The sequence below is a fragment of the Cynocephalus volans genome, chromosome 5 (genome assembly GCF_027409185.1).
Source record: "Cynocephalus volans isolate mCynVol1 chromosome 5, mCynVol1.pri, whole genome shotgun sequence".
NCBI classification, from domain to species: Eukaryota; Metazoa; Chordata; class Mammalia; order Dermoptera; family Cynocephalidae; genus Cynocephalus; species Cynocephalus volans.
In genome coordinates, this window is record NC_084464.1 from 156,839,402 (window position 1) to 156,850,473 (window position 11,072).

General features: G+C 46.7%; 1 protein-coding gene across 1 annotated transcript in view; it reads right to left on the reverse strand.

Moving 5' to 3' along the window:
* The window catches only part of EZR (ezrin), a 48,985-nt gene extending 39,510 nt beyond the window's left edge, over positions 1 to 9,475 (reverse strand). Inside the window, exons 1-2 of the mRNA XM_063096885.1 lie at positions 9,381 to 9,475; positions 8,838 to 8,922 (exon numbers count right to left, since the gene is read on the reverse strand). Coding sequence (XP_062952955.1) covers positions 8,838 to 8,849 — 12 coding nt within the window. The 5' untranslated portion in view covers positions 8,850 to 8,922; positions 9,381 to 9,475. The remainder of the gene's footprint in view (positions 1 to 8,837; positions 8,923 to 9,380) is intronic.
* Positions 9,476 to 11,072: the final 1,597 nt, after the last annotated feature.

The following is an 11,072-nucleotide window of genomic DNA, read 5'->3' on the forward strand; positions in this document are numbered from 1 at the left end:
CCACAGGTTCAGATCCTACATAGAGATGGCCAGTTGGCTCAATGGCTGAGCACGATGCTCACAACACCAAGCCAAGGGTTGAGAGATGCCCTTACTGGACATCCTTTAAAAAACAACAAAAAAGAAGCCACTTTGCCCAACGGTTTTAACTCTTCACCCAACAAAGAGTAAAAGAATAAAAGTAACTCTACCTCTTGGCAAAGCCTGGATACAAATACATAGTAGCACTGCCTGACATTATATTAGAGATTGTCTGTCTTCTCCACTACAATGGAAGCTTTTAGAAAGCAGGTCTTGCCCAGCAAGGGAGACACAGCTCCCCTTGGTGTCTCCAAACAGAAAGGCTATTTTATTTAGTTCCACCTGCACCTTTGGCCACTGAGGTTGGTCAGAGCAACATGCATTTAAGGCTGAAATGCACATTCCATGGGACATGGTTCCACTGTGGACAAGTCATTTCCCCCTCTCAGGTCTGGGAAACCAGAGGGGCAGTAATCCTTAAATGGCTTTTTTTGTTCAATGTATCCCCAGGCACACAGTAGGTACTCTATTTGTTGAACAAATGAATCTTATGGAGGGATGTGGGTGTGTTTATCCTGGCAGCAAAAGGACAGAAAGCAAAGTATACTGCATTATTTCATGAGGCTGTTCAAGTGAGAGGAAAAGAATGACCATCATGAGATAGCAAAGCTTTTAATCAGATTAGAATTTAGTAGCTGCAAGTGGAACCACTCGGCCCTCAGTGACCAGGGCCAGGCGCGCAAGGCCAGGTTCTTCCCGGGTGATGTCGCTTTACCCCCACCCCCTCCCAGGTAGGCACGCAGGATCTTGTTTACAGATGAGGCAGCAGAGGGAGGTGAAGAAACTTGTCCGAGATTACCCACTAAGAGGCACGTATATTTACCTTCTTGGTCATCCTCCTTCCCTGTATTTATGTACCAATAAAGCAAGAATTTAAAGTTTGTTCTAGAAGCAGATAATGACGATTCTTTCTAAACCATCTTGTTTCTCGCTCTGTTGCCAGGAAAGACAGAGACCAAATAAACAAGTACCTATCATTGTTACAGGTAGAGATAAGTTCTATGAAGTAGAATAAGGTGGGACAAGGGGTGGAGATCTATTATAGATAGGGTGGGCTAAATTAGGAACTGAATTACAAAACCATCCACAGCCAGATATTCATATACACACTGCAGTAAGTCAAAAGTTAACTTTAAATTATCAATGATAAAAAGGCAATTCATTTATATGACATCCTCTTCCCCACTCAAGTATCATCTACAAATTGCCTTCTTTTAGCATATGTCAGAAATATGTCATTATACAATGGCTTAGCCAGTGTGACACAAGATACTGCCACTTCCTCTACAGAAACAACCGCCAAAACACCAGCCTTGTTTAAATACTACTTCAGCACCAACCACGCTTGCCCCTTGGTGACAGTTTTTACCACAGCTGTCCACGCTCAGAACCTATGACGCACCTTACACTGGCTAACAAAACAGACTCTGTTCTTTGAGAACAATTTTTCAAAAAATTGGGACCAATGGGATGGATCTGCTCCCAATTATTAGCCTAGCCATAAAATGCTCAACAATAATTACCTTTTTTCTAGAAGCATGGGTTGGCAAATTTTTTCTGTAAAGGACCGGACAGTAAATATTTTAGGCTTTGAGGGCCTTTTTGGTGTCTGTTGCATATAATGGTTGCTGCTGCTGTTTTTAAAACAAACCTTCAAAAATGTAAAAGCCATTCTTAGCTGGCAGACCACACAAAAACAGGCCATCGCCAGAATCGGCCGCTTGCTGACCCCCTCCTAAAGTAAAAACAATTATTTACAATATCTCATGAGACAACTGTTGACAAAAGGCAGTTTTAAATTGGTCTTCTCTCAGGTAAAAATGGAAAACAGGCTGTAGAAAGTGACTTCCAACTTAAAAAAATGAGCAAAATCTGATATAGGGACTAGTTAGTTTGATTTTCCAGTGATATCCATTCCTCTCTTACTTGTATCAATAAAGCGAGGTCAAGGTCAGAAACTTTTTAAGGTTTGTTTTCTCAAATAGATTGAAAGGATAATGATTATGAAGTTTTCCACTTCCTTTGAAACAGCATTACCACTTTATCTACAGGTCACAAGAAGAGCCCGGAGAATAGAGGGAAACAGAGCTGACCAAGCTGCCCTGTGCTGGAGGGCTCCCCAACCCTCAGTGCCCCCCAGCCAGCCCTCCCTGGCTCCCAGGGCACCCTCTAACTGCACCTGCTTAGCCCTCTGCCACCCCACTGTATCCCTCGGCTTCTGTGTTCACACATCCACGTCCCCTGCTCGACTGACAGCTCCTCAAAGGCAAAACTAATCTTACTCATGTTTACTGTCCCAGCACCGAGCACATAGGGGCATATACTAGGCTCTGATACATGGGATGGAAGCCATGTGACCCATAAGGGAATTGTGACAACTAGAACATGCAGAGGATGGAAAGATGACATGAGAGGCTCCCTTTGACTAAATAACCCCAACAGTACAAACTGCTGTTGCCCTGGGAAGGCCTTGGACAACATTTACCTGGTTTATAGGAACCCAAAGTTTTAGCTAACAGGTTACACCTGAAAGGTTTGTAAAATATATCCTGGGGAAAAAAGCACATAAAAAACACATAAAGATCACAGCATCTGAAGATAAATTCTTTGGATTTCACATATATAAGCTCTGTCTCAGTTTTTTTTATGTGACATTTTCACTTAAATACTTATTTTATTCCCATTCTACAGATGACAAAACTGAGGTCCACAGAAGCTAAATGCCTTGCCCAAGTGCAGGTAAGTAGGATATTAATTATGAAATTATTTTTATGGCTCTTTGCATTTTTATTTTATTTGGAAAAATAATGTACATTAACTATATATTAAGCATTTTATTTTAGTCAAAGAGCTCAAGTCACGTTATAGCACAATAGTTTTGTTTGGCTCTTTAGAGAAACTATTTACAGAAGTCTAGAATAAGATCTTTATTCTTTAAGACAACAGGTATGAATGGTAAACATGCAGAAGGAAAATAATGCAACCTTCTGATCTCTTCAATAAACGTTCCATATTTAATTAGTGGTGGCAAACCACATTTACTGCTTAAATTAAAAACTAACTGGAGCAGCTGGGGAGTCCCAATGTAGTCACTACTGAAATGAAATAAAATATAAGAGATAATTCAAAATGCATTCACTGGTTTTGAAGGCAGGCTGAATTTTATTGCTTCAGATTAGAGTTGAAATGTCTTAAATACTATAAGAAAGCAGGCATCTTGAACCATCCTAATCTCCAAATTGTCAAAGATACACAAAAGTTTAAGTAAAAAAAACAAAAACAAAAACAAAAAACCACAAACAGAAAAAGAATTATGACAATTCACTAAGTAATACTGATTTCCTTTCCTAAACTGTAAGTACTAACAAATTACTCAAAATTTTGTTAGAAATCACAACACTATTATTTAGGGCAATAACTAACAAAAGAGGTCAGTGTGGAAGGAATAAGAGAAGAGGAATGTTAATAGGGAATATCTAGGAAAGACCACTGGTCACTACCAAGTTAAGCTCTGCCACTGAACTCCCCGCAGACAAGTTCAAATCAGAGAGATACTACCCTACATCTTAGCTGGCCCTGTCTTTCTGAGGTTGGACACCTACCAACTATCTCCTTTTTCCCACCCCAGGTGCCATACCAATACACTCATGGCATTCAAGCTGGAACTTGAAGGCGGTGACTATGCAGCAACAATTGTCACATCAGACATTGTAAATATTTGTTTTTACTTTAGGATGGGGAGGCGAGCTATCTGCATGACTCGCCTGAATAGATGCTCTGGAATCACATAGGACTTCCTGACTGGGGTCCAAGAGAAAGGAACATATAAAAACTGCCTTTTTCCTATTAAGTCAGCAGTTTGCAAACTATGGTGTGCATCGGAACCACTTGGGGAACTTATTTAAAGCACAGGTACCCAGGTCACACCTAGCCCTACAGATGGGGAGTCGTTAGCAGTTTGATGGACCCAGGAATTAACAGCCTCCAGATAATCGTGTACACCAAAATTTGAGAACACCGCACTAAACTAATCCTACCTTTTAACTTCACCTATGTATTGTGTCTATTACACTTGGGAGAAACATAAGAAGCTACTGGATTCTTTATTTGAATTTTGAAATACTGTAGGTTAATTAGTCTGCTATTTGTATATATTTTAGGGTGCAGTGGTTATAATAATGAAAGAAGGCAAAGACTTCTTTCATTAATCAGTCACATACTTATTAACAACATCTACAAAGCCAGGCTCTCCTCAACCTTCCCCCATACCTGGTCTTTTTCCAGGACTCCTTATCTCTGTGATGGGACCAACACCCATCCAGTTTTGCAAGCCAGAAACCAGAAGTCAGCCTCGACTGCACCCCCGCCCTGCACATCCAATCCAGCACCAAGTCTTACCAATTTTAACCCCCAAAAGAGCTCCCAAATACACCCACTTCTCTCTCTCCGTCCTCCACCACCAACCACCGTGCCCCACGTTATCCACATCTCATATTCAGGCTACTTCAACAGTTGCCACCTCCTGTCCTGATTGTCCTATTACAGGCTGTGGTCAACTTTTCAAAAAGGCAAATCTGATCATGCCACCTTCTAGTCAAAATCTTGAGCTAAGCTCAGAAATGCCTGAGTATGGCCTGCAAAGCATGGCCAACACCCATTTCCCTGTCTAGCTACACTGGTCTTCGTGTGGAATCCTAAACCCATCCTACTCCCTCCACCACTGAGCCTTTGCACAGGTTGTTGCTGCTGTCTGGTGAGTTCTTTGCTCCCTTCAACACCTCCCCCGCTTAATGCCCCTTCATTCCTTACATTGCTCAGCGCAGTCTCACTTCCTCAGGGACACCTTTCCTGACCTCCCCAACCACCACCACACTCATCATCATACAATCTCAAGCCTCATGTCCCCTCTTCAGGGGCACCTGCCAGAGCAGCACTTCTATATTTACTGTATAATTCTTGTCTATCCCCCGAATCAGACTGTAAATCCATGATGACAGGGACTATTTCTGTGTCTACAACTAGGTAGACTCAACAACTCAGACATTAACTCAGTACATGTCAGCTAAACTGACAGATGAACGCACAGGCAGATTCGTTGTGCCCTGCAGTGCGATTAGGACAAATCACTAATCCTAGCAGGCAACTCTCACCACCACATGGCAAAATCTTAGCCATCTAATTCACATCTGCAACATGGTAGAGGAGGAGGGGTGGAAATAGATCCCATGTGTGCTCTTCAGTGGGGGTGCGTGTGTGATATAAAATGTATCAGTATATTCAGTAAATCCCGTCCCTATTAAATGTTTAGTGGAAAAGGCAATGTATCCCCAAAGAGTCAAAGTAAGCTCAGAAGTTATCTTAAAATTTTGGCACAGGTAGAACTTTGAATGCATTCTCACAGTTTTCCTATGAAATCTACTTTCATATTAGAAACTTCTATAACAACGCTTTAGAAATGCACAGTTAAGGCATCTGTAGATGCCACTTAAAGGCAGTTGCTTCTAAGGGTCTCCTAACAGCTTTAAGAGATCTGGCCTCAAGTGCAGCGCCCTCTTCATTCCTGAGCTTGCTGGCAGCGCTGCTCCCTTCTGCCTCTCCACGCCTCCCCTCCTTTCTAGCACAGTGACGAAAGTGAAGGTGGGAGAGAGGGAGGGAGGGAGGGAGGACGGAGACCCACAGGTCGCCCTAACTTAAAGGAACAGGCGCTGCTTCCTGAACCTGCACACCAACCCCTACACCTCTCCCCAGATGAGAGGGACCCACAAGGCCCAACAGCAGAAAGGACCAGTCTGAGCAGAAGCCACGGTGCTGTGGGAAAAGCAAAACTAGGTAAGAGGCCGCAGCTGTTCCTCCCCGTGGAGTGCAGGCTGCCCAAATCCTCCCCACAGCCCTCAAAAGCAAGATGCAGCTGAAATGTGACTTCTCAATAGTTCGCCCATTTCCCCAAACCACGACTTCTTCCTGTGTACTATTTACCTAAGCTCTTCCCTCTCTGGTGGCATGTGGTGAGTTTTCTAGCTCCTACTTCAGCTCTGGCCTGTCTTGCTCGGGTACCAGACTGTAAGCTGCCGGAGGACAAGACCTGTGGCAACTCCGTGCAGCTCACCCTGCTTGCTGAATGAATAAACAATCTTTTCAATGAGTGGTGCTTTGAAAACCAGTATTAAGAGAAAACACAGCAAACAAATATTTCATTTATACCATTTTATGAATGAAGTCACTCACTGACTCAGTTTAGACAAATCAATCAAAAGTAACTTGCCTGACAAATTCAAGAGTTATTAGTTGAAATGGATCATGTGGAAGCCCCAAACCCCAATTATTCAGATCTTTTAGGTGTGTTTTCCCCTTAATCCCGTTGTTAAACATTAAATCCCACGGAAGCCACCTAACAAAAATTCTTAGCTTGGGCTTGACTGATTAGAACCAATAACCCCTTGTTTAAAGGACACATCTGTAGAGCTGTTGGTGAATACTTCATTTTAACATTTACTGAGGCAGCAAAAAGACCCCCCAAAAGCCCCAAACCAAAACAAAACTAACAAACTGGAATCTCTATAACAGCCTCGGAAGTACCATATCCAAATATGTACAGCTAATGAGCTCTTTTCAGTGATCTCCAGGGTGGCCCTAATATAATTCACACAAAGAAAAGGCTTAAGTGTGTTTATTGTTTCTTTCTAAGACCCTCCCCTGCCTGAAAGGGGGCAGGGAGGGTTTCTCATGGCATACCAGGCGAGTATGACTCACCTAAAAGTTGACTTCTAAAAAAGTTTAACAATTGTAACTACAGATATTATACAAAGCATAGTCTTTCAAAAGCTTACTCTTAAGAGTTACTGAAGCTCTAATATACAAGGTGATGGCTACTATCCTTCCTTAACAGTTTAACAACTATCTTCACTTTCTCAAATGTCAGAAACACCTTTTAAGTCCTGATCTATCATAAAAGACCTTTAAAGCAAAGTGAAATTAAAACACCTGCCATAAGAAATAAAAGAGAGCCTTAAAAAGGAAGGATTTTCTGACATATACAACATAGATGAACCTAGAAGACATTATGCCAAGGGAAACGAAAAAGTCACAACAGGACAAATACTGCATGATTTCACCTCTACGTATATGAGGCTCCTAGAGTAGTCAGATTCAGAGACCACGTGGAAAGGTGGTTGCCAGGGGCTGTGGGGAGGGGGCAATGGGGAGTTACTTTAATGGGTACTGAGTGTCAGTTTGGGACGATAAAGCTCTGGAGATGGATGGTGGGATGGTTGCATAACGATGTGAGGGTACTTAATGCCACTAAACCGTGCACCTAAAAATGGTTATGGTGAGATTGTATGTTATGTATATTTTACCACAACGAAAAAAAAAAAGGAACCAAAAAAATAAAGAATTACAGTGCATTATGAGAAATAAGAAAAAAGTAGCGACTAGAGACAGATTTACGGACTTTTTTCTGAGTGCTGTCTTAAAGGAAAGGTGCCAAACTCAGCTGTTCAGTGAAGTAAAATCCCACCAGGAATGGTACTCTCCTGACCATTCCCTCAGCTGTGCCCTGCGTATAAGGGGCTGTCTTTAAGTCAATTTTATAACACGGGCATTGTAAAGCCTGGGTGTCATGTATCACGTGTAACCTTGAAAATAAAAATTTTACGTAGAAAAAGATATTCTGCATCACGAACGAATCCTATTGATAATGTAACAAAAACTATATCGGCTTCTGAATCTATTAGCATATTAATAGATAATTTCCTTAACCTAACAGTAAAATAAGACTTCTAATAGAGAATTCCTTTTAGAGAACATAAAATTTAACCGTAGAAAAAGAACACAAGCATTACAGAAACAACTTGTTTGAAAAACTAGAAATAAATTCCATATGTATCTTTAACTATTTTTAATGACTCCTGGTATTTTCTCCATTGTGATTCAAAACTCAATTTAAAAATGTTAAACCCTCTCCCCAATGTCTAGTCACCAGTTCACTAGTGTTAAAGCAGGTAGAAGAAATACAAGTTTCTGAGAAATGCCGGTCACAAAGAACCTGCGTTGTTCTCACAACCAAGCCCCAGGCCTGGCAGCAATCTCAACACAATCAGATTCGAGGGGACAGAGGCGCAGGCACAGCAGCACTGAGTTTACCAGGAGTGCGCGACAGAGAGCCCAAGGAGCCTCCTATCGAACTCCTCCGGCTGCCTTCGCCTGCAATTCAAGTGCACTGCAAACTCTCTTAAGATCGGAATCCTGCTGCAACCAGCAAATTCCCTGGTTCGCAGGGCACCTCTGCTCCCGCCTGGTGGAAGTGGACCGTAACGAAGCTGCCCATTCCGAAAGACAGCGTCTCCCCTCCCAGACGCCCTCCGAAGTGCCACGGGAAGATCTGGGGTGCACTTGGTTGCGGACGCTTTAAGGAACCCCGAGAGTAGGTGTATGGGGACCGAAGCCTCCTGAACCTCACTGCGATTTGGACTTGTTAAGAAACTTCAACGTTGCTTTGGCGCACACGTTGAAAACGGACGGAAGCAGTGGAAAGGGGGCCTCGAACGCGCAGAAAAGACCATCACTCCTGGGAGGGGGTCCACACAGAGCACGACTGCAGCGAGGACAGCACCCCAGCGTGCTTTCTCAGCGCCCCACAACACAGAGCGGGGAGCCGACGCCCCGCAGCCGGCCCCTCCCCTCCCCGTTCTAGAAAGACCTGCCGAGCACCTCGCGCAGGAAGCCCCCTCGGAAGGAACGCCCGGGCGCCCACTTACTGGTTTCGGCATCTTCGGTTCCCGGTGGGTTTCCTCAGCGCCCGGACTCACGGTTCTGCGGCAGCAGCGGGACGGCTCTCGCGACCTGAAGGCAGAGACAGCCCTGAGCACGCAGCGCAGCCCTCGGCCCGCTCCTGCCGCCGCGCCCGACCCCGGCGCCGCCGCGCGCTGCTGCTTAAGAACCGGACGGGCGGGCGCGTGAGTCACCGCCCAGCCCGGCGCGGCGCCCGCGGGCGGGGCGGGGCGGGGCCGCCGGCACCTCTCGGGCGGTAGGAAGCCCCGAGCGCGCCGCGAGTTTCACTTCGGGTGGCAGCCGCCGCGCCAGGGCTGGGACCGCCACCGTCAAACCTGAGGCATTTTGAAAAATCGCCACCGCCCGGGGGCGTCGGGGGCCGGGGACGCGCCCCCATAGCCCGGGCCCCGCGAGTCCTTCGGGAGGGGACAGAGCGCAAGGAGGGAAGGCGCGCGGCAGCCGCGCCCAGGGCCGGGTGGGGCCCCGGGACCCCTCGCCGGCCGGCCCCGCCGCCCGCATCCCCGGCTCACCCGCGGCGCCTGTGGTGGACCGTGCGCTCCCGCCGCCCTGCGTCCGCCCAGTGCGCTCCCGAGAGGCCCCGGCGGGGCGGGCTCCCGGGGCCGCGCCCCTTTCCGGCCCCCCACCGACCCGCGAGGTGCGCCCCGCGCAAGATGGCCGCGGCCCGCCCGAGGGAGGGAGCCCCGGCCACGCCCCGCCGGGCGCCCCCAGGGCCGCAGAATCGGGGGCGGGGGTGGTGGGGGGATGGGCCCGCCCCCCAGTGTCCGTCTTAAACGCCTTTCCCGCCTCGCTGCCGGCGCCGCGCCCTTGGAGAACTTTGCGGAACTGAGTTCTACTCCTGAGCGTACGTGTGAGGGGCGAGACTGTGCCACACCGGACAGAGGGAAATCGAGGAAATGCACATAAAGCTGGAGGGGCGGCGGCCACCGGGGAGTTGCTGGGCCGTTCGGGGTGGGGCTGCCCGCGTTGTCCTTGGGCTGGGACCGAGGCCCGGTGCTGAGAATCCGGCCCGGCTGGCCGCAGACTCTCGGCGCACGTGGCGGGCCCAGCCGCTGCCCTGCTCTAGCACATTGTGGCCTCGTTTGATTTGACTAGCAAAAAGCTCCATGGGGATCCTTCTCTGAAATTCCAGGAATTGTTTTGTATATATATACATATGTATATGGCAAGTGGTACTCAAGAGGAATTTTTTCTTTTTCGTTTTTCTTTTTTGTCTTTTTCGTGACCGGCAACCCAGCCAGTGAGTGCACCGGCCATTCCTACATAGGATCCGAACCCGCTGCGGGAGCGTTGCTGTGCTCCTAGCGCCGCACTCTCCCCAGTGCGCCACGGCTCTCAAGAGGAATTTTTAAAACACACAAAACACATGCACTTTGTGGCCAGTAGCGTTTGTTGCCCAGTGTTGAGAGATCGCTCTGGAGTTGTGGTCCTCGAAGTCTGGTTCTCAGACCTGCCACATCACCTTCACCTGGGAACTTGCAGAGGCGGAAATTCACAGGTGCTGCCCAAGCCTAGGGATTCAGAAACTAGGGCTGGGGCCCAGCAATCTGTATCAACGGGCCCTCCAGGTGATTGTGGTGTTGGCTAAACTTGAGACCGGAGCTTCTCCTGAATTCCTTTCCTGGATTCACCACTAACTTCCTGGGTGACCTGGACGAATTATTTCATTCCTTCCTACTTTAGTTTTCTCAGCTGAAAACGGTATAATTATGTATGGCACCTGTTTCGTATGGTTGTCATGAGGGTTAGACAAGTTAATACACGTAAGATGTCTAGAACACTCAACTCTATCCTGGTGCAGAGAATAACCAGTGACTGGGAAAAGTTCCGTTTAACTCACTAAGACTCAGTTTCCCAATCTGTAGAATGCAGACAGTAGTAGCACCTCCTACACAGACCTGCAAGCAGGAAGTATGCGATGTGCTCAGCGCAGCGCTGGGCTCATGGTGATGCTTGACCTGTCATAGGGCAAACTGCTTGGGCAACCCCCAGCACCTGTAAGCTCCCAGCTGCAGGCCCAGAGCACTTCAGAGGTCAGGTAGCTGGGGAGCTCTTTTCTGAGAGTTTGTCCTCTGTTCAGGCAAGTCTGCTTTCTCTGAAAGGCTGATTTCCTTTCTTGTTAAAATAAAGATACAATGGTAAATGCAGTAGAAAGATATGGAAGATATTTAGATAACCTATAATGATAACGTTTCAGATTGGAG